The sequence below is a fragment of the Oncorhynchus mykiss genome, chromosome 11 (genome assembly GCF_057628025.1).
Source record: "Oncorhynchus mykiss isolate SJ-2025 chromosome 11, ASM5762802v1, whole genome shotgun sequence".
In the NCBI taxonomy this organism is placed as follows: Eukaryota; Metazoa; Chordata; class Actinopteri; order Salmoniformes; family Salmonidae; genus Oncorhynchus; species Oncorhynchus mykiss.
Genome location: NC_143032.1, coordinates 62,697,591 through 62,716,890, shown reverse-complemented (window position 1 = coordinate 62,716,890; position 19,300 = coordinate 62,697,591). Strand labels below are relative to the sequence as shown.

Below are 19,300 nucleotides of genomic sequence, written 5' to 3'. Positions count from 1 at the left end.
AGAAGGTGCTCTGGTCAGATGAAACCAAAATTGAACTTTTTGGCAACAATGCAAAACGTAATGTTTGGCGTAAAAGCAACACAGCTGAACACACCATCCCCACTGTCAAACATGGTGGTGGCAGCATCATGGTTTGGGCCTGCTTTTCTTCAGCAGGGACAGGGAAGATGGTTCAAATTGATGGGAAGATGGATGGAGCCAAATACAGGACCATTCTGGAAGAAAACCTGATGGAGTCTGCAAAAGACCTGAGACTGGGATGGAGATTTGTCTTCCAACAAGACAATGATCCAAAAACACAAAGCAAAATCTACAATGGAATGGTTCAAAAATAAACATATCCAGGTGTTAGAATGGCCAAGTCAAAGTCCAGGCCTGAATCCAATCGAGAATCTGTGGAAAGAACTGAAAACTGCTGTTCACAAATGCTCTCCATCCAACCTCACTGAGCTCTAGCTGTTTTGCAAGGAGAAATGGGAAAAAATGTCAGTCTCTCGATGTGCAAAACTGATAGAGACATACCCCAAGCGACTTACAGCTGTAATCACAGCAAAAGGTGGCGCTACAAAGTATTAACTTAAGGGGGCTGAATGATTTTGCACGCCCAATTTTTCAGTTTTTGATTTGTTAAAAAAGTTTGAAATATCCAATAAATGTCGTTCCACTTCATGATTGTGTCCCACTTGTTGTTGATTCTTCACAAAAAAATACAGTTTTATATCTTTATGTTTGAAGCCTGAAATGTGGCAAAAGGTCGCAAAGTTCAAGGGGGCCGAATACTTTCGCAAGGCACTGTACATGTCTAGGCTAGTTTAGCTATTTATATTCTGAGATAATGCATTTGTGTATATATTTATTGTTACTCCTCTCTTCAATAGAGATTATGTAGTCTACTTTAATGCTATTAAACCAAACCAAATCCTCATAAAACGACGACCCCCCATTTTCTATCTCCCTCTCATTGTGTGTGTGTGTGTGCTGTTGTACTGTAACCTCATTGTGCGTGATTTCATGTATGTATGCCACTGTGTGTGCGTGTGTGCGTGTGTGTGTGTGTGTGTGTGTGTGTGTGTGTGTGAGAGAGAGAGAGAGGGACATCTTCTGATCCAATCTTTCAGTGACATAAATTGATCATTGTGATAGGCCTACTTTGATCGATAGGCCTACTTTGACTCCTGATATTTAGGGCATCCTAAATATGGGAACACTTGCGGTTGTCAGAGAGCTTATCATTGCTGATTTGAGGGACAAACTGAGAGCTCCCCTGCACGGAGAGAGAGAGAGAGAGGAGGAGGGAAGGCGGGAACACCGAGGTCTCTTGAGGGTCGACCAGGCTGCGACAACGGTCAGAGTCAGATAGTAGTAGGAAAGGTTGTCCAGACATAGGCTACAATCCAGTATGATATTCACGGTATACTGCGTTACTGACGGAGGTCTGCTCACAGAGTGTTCTAATTCATTCGGTTACTTAAGTGCATGAGTGTGGGCCTGTGGGAATTTTGGATATAGGTAACACAGCGACTCGGGACACTGATTTAACACACACACCAGGATGACCGTTGAACTGTGTTCTACAGGGACGAAACAGAACAGCGCATAAGGCCTACACCCAAAGAGTAAGGAGTGTTTGAGAAGTGTTTGAGTATGAATGTGTTGTTTAGTCTCAGCAGCTTGGCTTTAGACGGCGGACTCCATGACGTTCCTGTCCAGAGTTGATGTATAGTGCAGACCTGGGTTCAAATACTATTTCACGTAAGGATTTCCATTACTTCAAAGTCATTTCGAAGTAGGATAAGTATTTGGATAATTTTTATTTGAAAATAAAAGTAGTTTAATGTTGGAATGTAGGCCTATTTGGAAATACACTTGAAAAATATTGGCATGAGGAAATACTAAAATACTCAAAGTGAAATTTTAAACACAAATATTTAAATACTATATGCATTTGAACCCAGTTTGGTCCTGTGGGTATTTGAAATAATGTGTTTTTGGAAACAAGTATTTGTAAATAGTTTCGGCTATTTATAGGATGTTATTTGAAAATACTATCAAATAGGCTAATTCAAATAGAAGTAGCTGATTTGGCCACATTATTTGACAGCACAAAAATACACCGAAAAATAAGTAGTATATGAATATATGTATATATATATATATATATATGGTGCTGTTCAGTGAGAGATATTCATGTGCAGTCTGGGATTTTACCTACAATAAGTCAAACTGGACCTCTCATCGGTCATCTAGAAACACTGTTTAGATTTTGGGCTCTATTTAGTCTCATCGCGTAAATGCAGTTTTACAGCGTGATTGAGATTTAAAGTCAATGTTCCTGATTTAGCGAAAACTGCATTCACGGTAAACGCTGCATATTTCTGCTCCATCAGAAATTACCTTTACATTTTATCGCGTATTTGTAACGCTTCAGTTTTACAGATTGAAAGAGCCTTTAGCGTCACTAGAAATGGTATAGTCAATAACATATTGAAAACAATGATTTTTTTTACCAGTGTGCCTTGATCTTTCACAGTTTATAGCATCATATCATTGTATAGCTTACTAATAACATATTTGATTTCTAGTAGCCTAAAATAGTGTTATTCTTAGGTTATTATTGATACATTATTTATAGGCCTAAATGTATGTATACATAAACTACATTATTCATTATTAGATTGTTATTAGATTATGATTTTGATGATGATGGTGGTGATTAATATTGTTGTTATTGTTGATAATATTATTGTTGTTATTATTACGTTGTTAATTAATATGCCCACCATGTGACATAATCATTAAATTATTTTCAATATGGCCTAATAATAGTTTGTCACAAAGCCTTAGCCTACTGATATTTGATTTCTTAATTTGTTTCATTTGATTATCTAGACCATTTGTGCATGAGCATATTTATTTACGTGTTTTAAAAGTAATAAATCAGATTATTTGGTAGTATAGTTTTAGTTTGAATTGCATTATTATTTTGGCATATTTTCTGTGAAATGAGACTGAGCTGCACATTGAATTCAAGTCAATATTGTCAGCTCTACAGTCAACATATTAATATATTACTGGAGATCATATTTGCTTTATTTTGCAACGTTTCAATGTAGCCTATAATACACGCTTTAGTGAACGCTTTTCATTTGGACGATAAACTAAGCATATAATTGAATCCGGATATACACTGGGTGTACAAAACATTAAGAACACCGTCTCTTTCCGTGACATAGACACTGACCAGGTGAATAGGTGAAAGCTGTTTTCCATTATTGACGTCACTTGTTAAATCCACTTCAGTGTAGATGAAGGGGAGGAGACAGGTTCTTATTGTTTTCTACACACAGTGTACAGTATAGGCCTAGGCCGATGATTCTGAAAATACAGCATCCATATAGGCCTATCTCCTTTGGCTATTAGCTTAATGGAATATGGAATGATAGCCTCTGTAGTAGGTCTAATAGGCTAATAGTAAAGTATTGACTGATAATATAATATCAGATAATAGTGTGTGTATGTGTGTGTGTGTGTGTGTGTGTGTGTGTGTGTGTGTGTGTGTGTGTGTGTGTGTGTGTGTGTGTGTGTGTGTGTGTGTGTGTTGCGTCTATCCCGACCGTGTGTCCCTCGGTGTCAGGTGGTGTCATGGCTAACGCCATCCAAGAACGCGCGGACACCGAAAAAGACTCACCGAAAGAGAACAAACCGGAGAATCACACTCGCTCCCTGAGCTCGCCACCTTCACCGCAGACAACGTGCACACAGCAGGTAACTAACTTGTGTGTGCGTGTGTGTGTGTTTAATTGTTCTAAACATAAAAACGATGCACTTCCATTTATTTTTAAATTGTGAGTGATGCACCGTAATTGCATCACCCACAATTGGGTGATTTTTTTCTCCTTAAGTGATATGGAAAAATTCTTATTAAAAATAATGTCATTATTAGGCTAATAATCTATGGTGTTATAGCCTATTAGAGATATCTGTTTTTTTTCACATAATAATATAGGCCTAGGCCACTAATTTAAACGATTGGTTTATTCCCCCAATATAATAACTAAAGTCAGCTAGGTAGGAGTCCATGTCATGTCAAAGCAGAAACAAACAGTCCGTTTTAGGAATGCAGGAGCTGAATATGACCTAGATTTGGTTTCTAAACTGTCGGTTGGTTACATAGAACATGCCCAGAGCAACACTGAATGACTGACTGCTTCTCTCTGGTCAAATCTGTGTCAAAATATCGTTGTTGACGGATAAATGTGAAACCTTCAGTAAGTAGCCTGTTTAACAATGTAGGCGTATGCAGCATGTAATACATAGGCTTACACTGTTATTGTTATTAATGTAAAATAAACCTGTTCCAATACGACCTAGTCTCATTAAGATCAAATACAATATAAATTGGCAGGCTTTACAGACCAACATGTTTTTATTTTATTTTATTTATTTGTTATTTTTACAATGTTCAAATAACAAGTTTGTGTAGACCTATTGGTAGGATATTCATGGCGGAGGGAGTGGGTCTTTGGTTTAAATGTTGAATATATTTATAATCTCGCCTATTCTCTCTGTTCTCAGGGAATGGATGGAATAAAAGTATACATGCAAGAGCGGGAACTGTGGGATAAATTCCACGAGGTTGGAACGGAGATGATCATCACTAAAGCGGGAAGGTAAAATAGCCTATCATAATCTCTTCATTTTTTATCTTCAGACATCAGTGCGGAATGTTTTGAAAAAGTAAAAGTAGCCTATTCTTTGCTGAATGTATTTTTTGTATTAGGTGAGATTGAGAATTAAAATCGTGTCCCTACAAACTTGCAAACATTGTTTCTCTCTTTTTACGTTGGCTTAGGCTATATGGTAATTACCAAGGAGCATTTAGGAAAATATAAAAACTTATCTACTAGACCTATAGACCTGTTAAACCTTCAAATATTTAGTCACATTTTTGTGATTAATGTTTGTAGCCTAACATTTTTATTTATTTATTTAATTACCACAAGTACAGTGCCTTGCGAAAGTATTCGGCCCCCTTGAACTTTGCGACCTTTTGCCACATTTTAGGCTTCAAACATAAAGATATAAAACTGTATTTTTTTGTGAAGAATCAACAACAAGTGGGACACAATCATGAAGTGGAACGACATTTATTGGATATTTCAAACTTTTTTAACAAATCAAAAACTGAAAAATTGGGCGTGCAAAATTATTCAGCCCCCTTAAATTAATACTTTGTAGCGCCACCTTTTGCTGCGATTACAGCTGTAAGTCGCTTGGGGTATGTCTCTATCAGTTTTGCACATGGAGAGACTGACATTTTTTCCCATTCCTCCTTACAAAACAGCTCGAGCTCAGTGAGGTTGGATGGAGAGCATTTGTGAACAGCAGTTTTCAGTTCTTTCCACAGATTCTCGATTGGATTCAGGTCTGGATTTTGACTTGGCCATTCTAACACCTGGATATGTTTATTTTTGAACCATTCCATTGTAGATTTTGCTTTGTGTTTTGGATCATTGTCTTGTTGGAAGACAAATCTCCGTCCCAGTCTCAGGTCTTTTGCAAACTCCATCAGGTTTTCTTCCAGAATGGTCCTGTATTTGGCTCCATCCATCTTCCCATCAATTTTAACCATCTTCCCTGTCCCTGCTGAAGAAAAGCAGGCCCAAACCATGATGCTGCCACCACCATGTTTGACAGTGGGGATGGTGTGTTCAGCTGTGTTGCTTTTACGCCAAACATTACGTTTTGCATTGTTGCCAAAAAGTTCAATTTTGGTTTCATCTGACCAGAGCACCTTCTTCCACATGTTTGGTGTGTCTCCCAGGTGGCTTGTGGCAAACTTTAAACAACACTTTTTATGGATATCTTTAAGAAATGGCTTTCTTCTTGCCACTCTTCCATAAAGGCCAGATTTGTGCAATATAACGACTGATTGTTGTCCTATGGACAGAGTCTCCCACCTCAGTTGTAGATCTCTGCAGTTCATCCAGAGTGATCATGGGCCTCTTGGCTGCATCTCTGATCAGTCTTCTCCTTGTATGAGCTGAAAGTTTAGAGGGACGGCCAGGTCTTGGTAGATTTGCAGTGGTCTGATACTCCTTCCATTTCAATATTATCGCTTACACAGTGCTCCCTGGGATGTTTAAAGCTTGGGAAATCTTTTTGTATCCAAATCCGGCTTTAAACTTCTTCACAACAGTATCTCGGACCTGCCTGGTGTGTTCCTTGTTCTTCATGATGCTCTCTGCGCTTTTAACGGACCTCTGAGACTATCACAGTGCAGGTGTATTTATACGGAGACTTGATTACACACAGGTGGATTGTATTTATCATCATTAGTCATTTAGGTCAACATTGGATCATTCAGAGATCCTCACTGAACTTCTGGAGAGAGTTTGCTGCACTGAAAGTAAAGGGGCTGAATAATTTTGCACGCCCAATTTTTCAGTTTTTGATTTGTTAAAAAAGTTTGAAATATCCAATAAATGTCGTTCCACTTCATGATTGTGTCCCACTTGTTGTTGATTCTTCACAAAAAAATACAGTTTTATATATCTTTATGTTTAATGCCTGAAATGTGGCACAAGGTCGCAAAGTTCAAGGGGGCCGAATACTTTCGCAAGGCACTGTATGTTTTGTTTCGGTTTTTGCTCACAACTGCAGCGATGTTTGTTATGCCTTAGTGATAGGCCTACTGATATTGCTTTTTTTTTTGCTATGTTCCTTACTGTCGGTGGTTTTCCTGTCTCGCCAGGCGGATGTTCCCCTGCTACAAGGTGAAGGTGACGGGCCTCAACCCTAAAAGCAAGTACATTCTCCTCATGGATATCGTGCCAGCAGATGACCACCGCTACAAGTTCGCTGATAATAAATGGCAAGCTTCATATCACATCTTTGCATATTTAAATAGCCTACTTGATGTGTATTATTTGCGTTAAATGTAAACTAATGTTTATCTCTTGAGCTTCTTAAATAAATACTTGGGCTTAGTAGCCTATAACTGACTCAACACACCCAATAGTCAAGTTTCAAGCTTCAAAGTATCAGAAAACCAAGAGCTAGGCTTATATCCATCTCTCCTATTAGAGATTTAATCCCAATAAAACTATGCTGATAAGAATTACATTTACATAAATGATAAAATGCTATATGCTGTATTTTAACAACATCACAGAGAGAGAAATATAACACAGAGCAGAGCCGTGGATGTATAGCCCTACTAAAACGCTGCAGTGATGTCCCAGTCCTACCCCGTGCCCCGTGCCCCGTGCCCTGTGCCCTGTGCCCTATTTCCCTGTGTTTGCCTGCTGGCCGCGCTCCACTCCCCCTGTCCCTGACCACCGGTTCAGTCTCAGTACCATGGGTTCATGTGGCGGGCAGATTAAAGACCAGGTCTCTCTGAGGTCCACACCAGCATGAGGCTGCAGGGGAGATCTAAACCCACTTGTGCTGCGTGAGTCTGTCATCCTCTCCCTGGTCACGTGATGATGCCCTGTTGCACCCTAAAAGACACTTCATTCAGCTGATCCCCCTGGCCCAATGGGAGGCAGATGGCCCATTTTCAGTCATGTTTAGGACAAGGACCTATGTTAATGTCTAATGTGAACGCTGTTGTGCGTGGGTAGATTTCCCTCTAAGGGAGGTTCTTTGTTTGTAAATATCCGTGGTGCTCTGTCATTTCCCTGTCCCATTTGACAGACGTGAAATAACTTCAGTGAACATGTTTTCCAGCTCGGTCCAGTTGTGGCCAGTTGGAGGCCTTCTTCTCAGACAGGTTCCAATTTAAGAAGTCATACACACAGACAACAACAAGCACACACGTCATGGTCTATTGTACACTGCTCAAAAAAATAAAGGGAACACTAAAATAACACATCCTAGATCTGAATTAATGAAATATTCTTATTAAATACTTTTTTCTTTACATAGTTGAATGTGCTGACAGCAAAATCACACAAAAATTATCAATGGAAATCAAATTTATCAACCCATGGAGGTCTGGATTTGGAGTCACACTCAAAATTAAAGTGGAAAACCACCCTACAGGCTGATCCAACTTTGATGTAATGTCCTTAAAACAAGTCTAAATGAGGCTCAGTAGTGTGTGTGGCCTCCACGTGCCTGTATGACCTCCCTACAACGCCTGGGCATGCTCCTGATGAGGTGGCGGATGGTCTCCTGAGGGATCTCCTCCCAGACCTGGACTAAAGCATCCGCCAACTCTTGGACAGTCTGTGGTGCAATGTGGCGTTGGTGGATGGAGCGAGACATGATGTCCCAGATGTGCTCAATTGGATTCAGGTCTGGGGAACGGGCGGGCCAGTCCATAGCATCAATGCCTTCCTCTTGCAGGAACTGCTGACACACTCCAGCCACATGAGGTCTAGCATTGTCTTGCATTAGGAGGAACCCAGGGCCAACCGCACCAGCATATTGTCTCACAAGGGGTCTGAGGAACTCATCTCGGTACCTAATGGCAGTCAGGCTACCTCTGGCGAGCACATGGAGGGCTGTGCGGCCCCCCAAAGAAATGCCACCCCACACCATGACTGACCCACCGCCAAACCGGTCATGCTGGAGGATGTTGCAGGCAGCAGAACGTTCTCCACGGCGTCTCCAGACTGTCACGTCTGTCACGTGCTCAGTGTGAACCTGCTTTCATCTGTGAAGAGCACAGGGCGCCAGTGGTGAATTTGCCAATCTTGGTGTTCTCTGGCAAATGCCAAACATCCTGCGCGGTGTTGGGCTGTAAGCACAACCCCCACCTGTGTACGTCGGGCCCTCATACCACCCTCATGGAGTCTGTTTCTGACCGTTTGAGCAGACACATGCACATTTGTGGCCCGCTGGAGGTCATTTTGCAGGGCTCTGGCAGTGCTCCTCCTGCTCTTCCTTGCACAAAGGCGGAGGTAGCGGTCCCGCTGCTGGGTTGTTGCCCTCCTACGGCCTCCTCCACGTCTCCTGATGTACTGGCCTGTCTCCTGGTAGCGCCTCCATGCTCTGGACACTACGCTGACAGACACAGCAAACCTTCTTGCCACAGCTCACATTGATGTGCCATCCTGGATGAGCTGCACTACATGAGCCACTTGTGTGGGTTGTAGACTCCGTCTCATGCTACCACTAGAGTGAAAGCACCGCCAGCATTCAAAAGTGACCAAAACATCAGCCAGGAAGCATAGAAACTGAGAAGTGGTCTGTGGTCCCCACCTGCAGAACCACTCCTTTATTTGGGATGTCTTGCTAATTGCCTATAATTTCCACCTGTTGTCTATTCCATTTGCATAACAGCATGTGACATTTATTGTCAATCAGTGTTGCTTCCTAAGTGGACAGTTTGATTTCACAGAAGTGTGATTGACTTGGAGTTACATTGTGATGTTTAAGTGTTCCCTTTATTTTTTTGAGCAGTGTATTTAATGTGAACCAGAACATTTTGCCTGTTTGAAATATATCAGATTAGTTTATTGTCCTACAAGGATGATCATTTTTGGAAACATCTTTCATGCTCACATGGTTGTGATTTGCTTGTACGTCATCCATCGCTCTGATTAACACCTGGATTGGTATTAACATATTCTGATGTCACTGATGTGGGCCAGCTGTGTCTCTCTTCATGTTGAAAGCAGTTTAAATGTGAGGAGGATGTTGGTCTAATAATAAGAATAGATAATAATAGATACAGCCAGAGGCACCACCGTGGCATGTCAGATCTGTGTGTCTCCTGTGACAGTAGAGGAACAGTATAGAGCATGGCTGGGTCAGACTGTGTGTGTGTGTGTGTGAGAGAGAGAGAGAGAGAGAGAGAGAGAGAGAGAGAGAGAGCGAGAGAGATAGAGAGAGAGAGAGAAACATACAGTACGAGTGGCGGCAGAATAGGGCAGGGCTGGGTCAAAGCAGGGTCATCTGACACTCACATCAGCGTCCTATTGTGATTGATATTTGGTTGAGTTGTCAACGTGTGAATTCAGTGTGCGTGTGTGTGTGTCAGGTCTGTTTCGGGGAAGGCGGAGCCGGCCATGCCAGGGAGGTTGTACGTCCACCCTGACTCTCCAGCCACTGGAAGCCACTGGGCACGCCAGCTTGTCTCCTTCCAGAAACTCAAACTCACTAACAACCACCTGGACCCCTTTGGACATGTCAGTCCTTTACTTATCTCTACCTGTGTGTGTGTGTGTGTGTGTTTGTGTGTGTGCGTGTGCGCGTGCTCGCGTGCGTGCGTGTGTGTGAAGATGGATAGCACTGCTGATAAAACAGCGGTAACCACAATAATGATGTTAATGACGTTCAGGGTCATTAGCTTATGCCTCATACCCATGCCTGGTAGGACTATCACATCAATTAGGATTAGGTCTCTCAACGAACACACACACACACACACACACACACACACACACACACACACACACACTAGAGAGGGACCACAACAAAGATACGCCCAGTAAATTGGTACAAAACGAGACACATCTGGAAATGAACAATCTAGCATGGGTCCAGAGGAGACAGAAAGACAATTTTGTGGCCTTATTGAATATCATTCTACAAGTGGGATGGCGCTACAGCATTCAGTGTTTTACTGTTTACTGTATGTCTCTGTTTTTGCTGTATTGCAGATTATATTAAACTCAATGCATAAATACCAACCCCGCCTCCACATCGTCAAAGCAGATGAACACAATGGGTTTGGTTCCAAGAATACAGCCTTCTGCACACACATGTTCTCAGAGACCTCATTCATCGCTGTGACATCATACCAGAACCACAAGGTACCGAATCACTGAAAACACAAAGTCATTATTATTTAGTTAATTAACAAAGTCACATTTTTGTTGATATTATTTGATCAGATATTTCTGGATTATTTTGTCATAGATACAGTTGAATTATCCAGGTCCTGTTGTGCAGATTATCTAACTGAGCTGCAGCTAAAGCAGGCCAGAGTTGTCTTATGGGTGTATCTTTTTGCCATGTGAATCAGTTCATTATTCCCCGGGGTCACTGTTCTCAATTCAACATGTCAAGTCTGATAACATCCCAGTGTGAACACTTCACAGGGCAGTTCTGACCTGTTCCTTTCCTTTGATGATGTCTGTTATGGTTCCAGCACCAGAGAGCTGGAACCATACACACATAGTTCTCCTCTCTCTCTCTCTCTCTCTCTCTCTCTCTCTCTCTCTCTCTCTCTCTCTCTCTCTCTCTCTCTCTCTCTCTCTCTCTCTCTCTCTCTCGATTCAATTCAAGGGGATTTATTGGCATGGGAAACATACAGTTGAAGTCTGAAATTTACATACACTTAGGTTGGAGTCATTAAAACTCGTTTTTCAACCACTCCACACATTTCTTGTTAACAACTATAGTTTTGGCAAGTCGGTTAGGAAATCTACTTTGTGCATGACACAAGTCATTTTTTCTACAATTGTTTACAGACAGAGTATTTCACTTATAATTCACTGTATCACAATTCCAGTGGGTCAGAAGTTTACATACACTAAGTTGACTGTGCCTTTAAACAGCTTAGAAAATTCCAGAAAATGATGTCATGGCTTTAGAAGCTTCTGATAGGCTAATTGACATAATTTGAGTCAATTGGAGGTGTACCTGTGGATGTATTTCAAGGCCTACCTTCAAACTCAGTGCCTCTTTGCTTGACATCATGGGAAAATCAAAATAAATCAGCCAAGACTTCAGAAAAAAATTGTAGACCTCCACAAATCTGGTTCATCCTTGGGAGCAATTTCCAAACGCCTGAAGGTACCACGTTCATCTGTACAAACAATAGAACGCAAGCATAAACACCATGAGACCACACAGCATCATACCGCTCAGGAAGGAGAGGCATTCTGTCTCCTAGAGATGAACGTACTTTGGTGCGAAAAGTGCAAATCAATCCCAGAACAACAGAGAAGGTCCTTGTGAAGATGCTGGAGGAAACAGGTACAAAAGTATCTATATCCACAGTAAAACGAGTCCTATATCGACATAACCTGAAAAGCCACTCAGCAAGAAAGAGGCCACTGCTCCAAAACCGCCATAAAAAAGCCAGACTACGGTTTGCAACTCAACATGGGGACAAAGATCGTACTTTTTGGAGAAAGGTCCTCTGTTCTGATGAAACAAAAATAGAACTGTTTGGCCATAATGACCATCGTCATGTTTGGAGGAAAAAGGGTGTCGCTTGCAAGCCCAAGAACACCATCCCAACCGTGAAGCACCCGGGTGGCATCATCATGTTGTGGGGATGCTTTGCTGCAGGAGGGACTGGTGCACTTCACAAAATAGATGGTGTTATGAGGGAGGAAAATTATGTGGATATATTGAAGCAACATCTCAAGACATCAGTCAGGAAGTTAAAGCTTGGTCGCAAATGGGTCTTCCAAATGGACAATAACCCCAAGCATACTTCCAAAGTTATGGCTTAAGGACAACAAAGTCAAGTTATTGGAGTGGCCGTCAGAAAGCCCTGACCTCAATCCTATAGAACATTTGTGGGCAGAACTGAAAAAGCTTGTGTGAGCAAAGAGGCCTACAAACCTGACTCAGTTACACCAGCTCTGCCAGGAGGAATGGGACAAAATTCACCCAATTTATTGTGGGAAGCTTGTGGAAGGCTACCCGAAACATTTGACCCAAGTTAAACAATGTAAAAGCAATGCTACCAAATACTAATTGAGTGTATGTAAACTTCTGAGCCACTGGGAATGTGATTTAAGAAATAAAAACTGAAATAAATCATTCTCTCTACTATTATTCTGACATTTCACATTCTTAAAATAAAGTGGTGATCCTAACTGACCTAAGATGGGGAGTTTTTACTAGGATTAAATGTCAGGAATTGTGGAAAACTGAGTGTAAATGTATTTGGCTAAGGTGTATGTAAACTTCTGACTTCAACTGTATGTTAACTTTGCCAATTCAAGTGAAGTAGATAATATACAAAAGGGAAATAAACAATAAAAACGGACAGTAAACATTACACTCACAGAAGTTCTCTCTCTCTTTCACACACGCACACACACAAAGACATGCAATACACATTCAATGTATGCATTCAATCATTATATTTTTGCAATACATTTTAAACTATTGAATTCAAATAATAACATTTCTGAACACAAATTCAACTTCAACTCATTAATTCAAATTACACTTCTGTTGGCATTGATTATAGCTCCATAGTAAAAGCACACGTGTATTGTGATAAATACATGCGGTGCCTAACAAGAAAAACACAAACCAAGCCCACTGTGACGTTGGCAGTGAAAATAAATATTTTTCACTCCAAATGTTCCAAGAACCAGTATATTTGACTTGATGTATTTAAACCTGGCGACTGTTTAGGGAAACAGTTTACACTGGGATCTTCTGCTGGTTAAAAAATGTATTCTGTCAGAACATGGGTTCCATGTTTGGGTTCCAGATAGAACCCTTTTGGGTTCATGTAGAACCCTCTGTGGAAAGGGTTCTACATTGAACCCAAAAGGGTCCTTCCAGGAACCTTCCAGGATATTCAAAGGGTTGTCCTATGGGGACAGTCAAATAACCCTTTTAGGTTCTATGTAGCACCTTTCTTTTCTAAGAATGTGGGTCTGTGAAATGTTCATGTTGCTATCCAGAGTCCCCAAATCCACCCCTGTTCAGGTCCAGATCCAACATTCCTTATGGATCAGTAGGATACAGTACAACACAGGACAGGGCTGGGTGTTAAGTGATCTAAGGAAGTATGTTGTGTCCCTGTCAGATCACCCAGCTGAAGATAGAGAACAACCCGTTCGCTAAGGGCTTCAGAGGCAGTGATGACATGGAGCTGCACCGCATGGCTAAGATACAGGGGTGAGTACAGCCTCTCTCTCTCTCTTTCTCTCTCTCTCTCTCTCTCTCTATTGCTCTCTCTCGCTCTATTGCTCTCTCTCTCTCTCTCTCTCTCTCTCTCTCTCTCTCTCTCTCTCTCTACATTGCTCTCTCTCTCTCTATTGCTCTCTCTCTCTCTCTCTCTCTCGCTCTCTCTCTATTGCTCTGTCTCTCTCTCTCTCTCTATTGCTCTCTCTCTCTCTCTCTATTGCTCTCTCTCTCTCTCTCTCTATTGCTCTCTCTCTCTCTCTCTCTCTCTGTATTGCTCTCTCTCTCTCTCTCTCTCTATTGCTCTCTCTCTCTCTCTCTCTCTCTCTCTCTCTGGTGATCTACAGTAGAGGATTCTGTGGGGAAGAGGAGACAGTTAAGCATCTGTTTTTTTCTTGTTCCAGACTGTTAGGGGTGTTTTCTGTCCTTGGTGGGTGGTGTACAGGCCTAGGGTTTGGGCTGACTCTGGACCTATACTGTATGTTGGCCAGGCCTGGGTATATATTGCCTTCAGAAACTATTTAGACCCCTTTTTCCACATTGTGTTATGTTACAGCCTTGTTCTAAAAAAAAATGTTTTTAAATCCTCAGCAATCTACACACAATGAAATAATAATAATAATAATGAAAAAGCGAAAACAGGTTTTTAGAAATATTTGCAAATTTTTAAAAATTATCTAAATGAAATACCTTATTTACATAAGGACTCAGACCCTTTGCTATGAGACTCGAAAATGAGCTCAGATGCATCCTGTTTCCATTGATTATCCTTGAGATGTTTCTACAACTTGATTGTAGTCCACTTGTGGTCAATTCAATTGATTGGACATAATTTGGAAAGGCACACACCTGTCTATATAAAGGTCCCACAGTTGACAGTGCATGTCAGAGAAAAAACCAAGCCATGAGGTCAAAAGGAATTGTCTGTAGAGCTCCGAGACAGGATTGTGTCGAGGCACAGATCTTGGGAAGGGCACCAAAAAATGTGTGCAGCATTGAAGGTCCCCAAGAACACAGTGGCCTCCATCATCCTTAAATGGAAGATGTTTGTAACCACCAAGACCTTTCCTAGAGCTGGCCGGCCCGGCCAAACTGAGCAATCCGGGGAGAAGGGCCTTGGTCAGGGAGGTGACCAAGAACCTGATGGTCACTCTGACAGAGCTCTAGAGTTCCTCTGTGGAGTTGGGAGAACCTTCCAGAAGGACAACCATCTCTGCAGCACTCCACCAATCAGGCCTTTATGGTAGAGTGGCCAGACGGAAGCCACTCCTCAGTAAAAGTCACATGACAGCTCGCTTGGAGTTTGCCAAAAGGCACCTAAAGACTCTTAGACCACGAGAAACAAGATTCTCTGGTCTGATGAAATGAAGATTGTACTCTTTGGCCTGAATGCCAAGCGTCATTTCTGGAGGAAACCTGGCACCATCCCATGTGAAGCATGGTGGTGGCAGCATCATGCTGTGGGGTTGTTTGTCAGCGGCAGGGACTCAGAGACTACTCAGGATTGAGGCAAAGATGAACGGTGCAAAGCACAGAGAGATCCTTGATGAAAACCTGCTCCAGAGTGCTTAGGACCTCAGACTGGGGCGAAGGTTCAACAGGACAACGACCCTAAGCACACAGCCTAAACAAAGCAGGAGTGGCTTCGGGACAAGTCTCTGAATGCCCTTGAGTGGCCCAGCCAGAGCCTGGACTTCAACCTGATCAAACATCTCTGGAGAGACCTCTGGATAGATCTGCAGCAACACTCCCCACCCAACCTGACAGAGCTTGAGAGGATCTGCAGAGAAGAATGGGAGAAACTCCCCAAATACAGGTGTGCCAAGCTTGTAGCGTCATACCCAAGAAGACTTGAGGCTGTAATTGGTGCCATAGGTGCTTGAACAAATTACTCAGTAAAGGGTCTGAATACTTACGTAAATATGATATACACTTCTAAAAACCTGTTTTTGCTTTGTCATTGTGGGTTATTGTGTGTAGATTGTTGAGGGGAAAAAACAATTTAATACATTTTAGAATAAGGCTGTAACGTAACAAAATGTGGAAAAAGTCAAGGGGTCTGAATACCTTCCGAAGGCACTGTAGCGTAGCTAACAGGCGAAGGGACTGACTAGTTAACTACTTGTTGGGGCAGGCAAAAATGGCAGTGTGGAAGACCAGGAAACATGAGATGCGGGGTGGAAGGACCCCAGGGCTGTGCTACTGGGGTTGGTTCGGGCCAGCTCACATTGGGGCATATACAGTTAGCTCCAAAATATTAGGACAGTGACACATTTTACAAAATAATACAATGACTATGATGTTAAAGTGCAGACTGACAGTTTTAATTTGAGGGTTTTTCCATACATATTGGGTGAACCCTTTAGAAATTACAGCACTTTCTATACATATTCCCCCAGTTTAGGGGACAAGCTAACTTGTATGTGTATTAATAAAGTAGTCAAAAGTTTAGTATTTAGTTGGGTGGTCCCATATTGTGGATTAAATAATGATGCGTGAGAAAGTTACAGACGCACAAGTATCATACTCCCAAGACATGCTAACCTCTCACCATTACAATGACAGGGAAGGTTAGCATTTTCGAGGGGGAGTATGATATACAGTACCGGTCAAAAGTTTGGACACACCTACTCATTCAAGGGTTTTTCTTTATTTTTACTATTTTATACATTGTAGAATAATATTGAAGACATCAAAACTATGAAATAACACATATGGAATCATGTAGTAACCAAAAAAGTGTTAAACAAAACAAAATATATTTAATATTTTAGATTCTTCAAAGTAGCCACCCTTTGCTTTGATGGCAGCTTAGCACATGCTTGGCATTCTCTCAACCAGCTTCACCTGGAATGGTTTTCCAAGAGTCTTGAAGGAGTTCCCACAATGAGCACTTGTTGGCTGCTTTTCCAACTCATCCCAAACCATCTCAATTGGGACGAGTTTGGGTGATTGTGGAGGCCAGGTCATCTGATGCAGCACTTCATCACTATCCTTCTTGGTCAAATAGCCCTTACACAGCCTGGAGGTATGTTGGGTCATTGTCCTGTTAAAAAACAAATGATAATACCACTAAGCGCAAAGATGGGATGGCGTATCGCTACCGAAAGCTGTGGTAGCCATGCTGCTTAATTTTAAGTATATCACTGTGCTGGTGAATTCTAAATAAATCACTGTCTGTAAATAAATCACTGACAATGTCACCAGCAAAGCATCCCCACACCATCACACCTCCTCCTCCATGCTTCATGGTGGGAACCACACATGCAGAGATCATCCGTTCACCTACCCTGCATCTCACAAAGACACAGCGTTTGGAACCAAGAAATTCACATTTGGACTCATCAGATATTTTGATTTGTTTAACACTTTTTTGGGTACTACATGATTGCATATGTGTTATTTCATAGTTCTGATGTCTTCACTATTACTCTACAATGTAGAAAATAGTAAAAATAAAGAAAAACCCTTGAATGAGTAGGTGTGTCCAAACTTTTGACTGGTACTGCATGTGCATCTGTAACTTTCCTACTTATCATTATTTACAATTAATTCAGCACTATCTGTAATCATGGTATCATCTACAGTAACATATTCTATTCTTATTTACAATAAAGTGACTCCAAAATGACACAATACATTGTTCACCATTAATTTCTATTGCTAACAAAATAGTCTGAAACACAACCAAAACAATCAGCAAATGCATCCAACAAGTTAGTAGAGTCATGAGCTTGATGTAATCATTGCGTGCTAGGAATATGGGACCAAATACTAAACTTTTGACTACTTTAATGCACATATAAGGGAATTTGTCCCAATACTTTTGGTCCCCTAAAATGGGGGAACTATGTACACAAGTGCTAATAATTTCTAAACAGTTCACCCGATATGAATGAAAATACCCTCAAATTCAGGCTGACAGTCTACACTTTAACCTCAGAGTCATTGTATAATTTCAAATCCAAGGTACTGGAGTACAGAGCCTCAGACGTTTGAAAGGGACAGTCTGTTTTATGTCAGCAGTTTAAGGGGTTAAGTGTTCTATGTCCTCTCAGAGAGAGACTGTAGATTAGGAGAAGGAGGAGAGAGGATGAGAAGGGAGGACTGGAAAGGTATTTTATTAGTCACTGTACTGCTCTATGTGAGGAAGGAGGAAATAAGAAAGGGGATGGACTGTGGTGTTAGAGTGAGAGAAGAGGGAAACAGGAGAGTATCTGAAGTGGCATGTTACTGAGAGTTTATTTTTAGAGAAGCATATTATCTCTCAGCAGAGTGTGTGTGTGTGTGCGTGCGTGCGTGCGTGCGTGCGTGTGCATACGTGAGCGTGTGTTTGTGTGTGTCACGGTAGGATGAGAGGTAGAGAGACAGCCCACTGTCCCCTACATAACACTGCGGTAGCTGAGAGGCCAGTGTAGAAGAGAAAAAGAGAGAGAGGGAGAGAGAGTGGAGGAAAAGCAAGTAGAGAGAATAAAATATGTATTTTTTGCAGAGTGGATATTTGCTGTACAGCAGGTAAATACTTTATAAAATGCAAGTCTATAATTTGTCTTTTTTTATTTTATTTATTTAACCTTTATTTAACCAGGAAGGGCTCATTGAGATTAAAATCTCTTTTTCAAGAGCGCTCTGGCCAAGATAGGCAGCACCAAGTCATTACAAAAAAAATACAGACAGACAACATGAAAAACTACAAGTAATCTAGTAAAAACCATTGAATTCACAAGAGTATAAAACAGCAAATTAAAAACATTGACAGGTCAGGGAATCAGCCTCAAAATCCTTCATCAGTGATTTAAAAACACCAATCGGGACAAGTTCTTCCAGTTTAAAAGTATTTCGTAAGGTGTTCCAAGACGATGGCGCAGAGTACATAAAAGCCCTTTTACCATATTTCGTTTGGACATTTGGAACAGTTAGCAAGGTAAAGTCCAGCGAATGAAGAGAGTACCCACCACATTTCTGAACAATAAAGATGCACAAATAAAAAGGTAGTTAACCCAAAATGGCTTTGTAAATAAAAGTATACCAGTGACTGAGCCTACGAGTGACTAGAGAAGGCCAGCCAACCCTGGTATACAAAGTGCAGTGGTGTGTAAGCGTTTTGCAGTTTAAAATAAATCTCAAAGTGCCATGGTAAAGAGTGTCAATTGATCTCAAACACTGAGCGGAAGCATTCATATATAAAATATCCCCATAGTCTAGTAAATGTATACATGTAGCTGATACTAGCCTCCTTCTGGCTTCAAAAGAAAAACAGGCCATATTCCTAAAATAAAATCCCAATTTCAGCTTCAATTTTTTTGTAAGTTGTTGAATATGCAATTTAAAAGAGAGGCCAGGCCGACATCAATTAAAATTCCAAGATATTTATATGAGGTTACAACCTCAATCTCCTTGCCCTGACAGGTAGTAATAGGTGAAAGGTTCAGAGGTCTATTACTTGCATTAGAAAACACCATTA

General features: G+C 41.3%; 1 protein-coding gene across 4 annotated transcripts in view; it reads left to right on the top strand.

The window, feature by feature from the left end:
* The window catches only part of LOC110536137 (T-box transcription factor TBX5), a 31,172-nt gene that overhangs the window by 1,804 nt on the left and 10,068 nt on the right, over positions 1–19,300 (top strand). For 2 of the 4 annotated variants that reach the window (XM_036935990.2, XM_090190826.1), the window contains exons 2-7: positions 3,635–3,765; positions 4,576–4,670; positions 6,755–6,874; positions 9,992–10,139; positions 10,614–10,766; positions 13,739–13,830. In XM_036935990.2, coding sequence (XP_036791885.1) covers positions 3,643–3,765; positions 4,576–4,670; positions 6,755–6,874; positions 9,992–10,139; positions 10,614–10,766; positions 13,739–13,830 — 731 coding nt within the window. In that variant the 5' untranslated portion in view covers positions 3,635–3,642. Of the gene's footprint in view, positions 1–1,361; positions 1,617–3,634; positions 3,766–4,575; positions 4,671–6,754; positions 6,875–9,991; positions 10,140–10,613; positions 10,767–13,738; positions 13,831–19,300 lie in introns of those variants that run through there. The other 2 variants (XM_090190825.1, XM_036935991.2) reach the window with 2 other exon arrangements.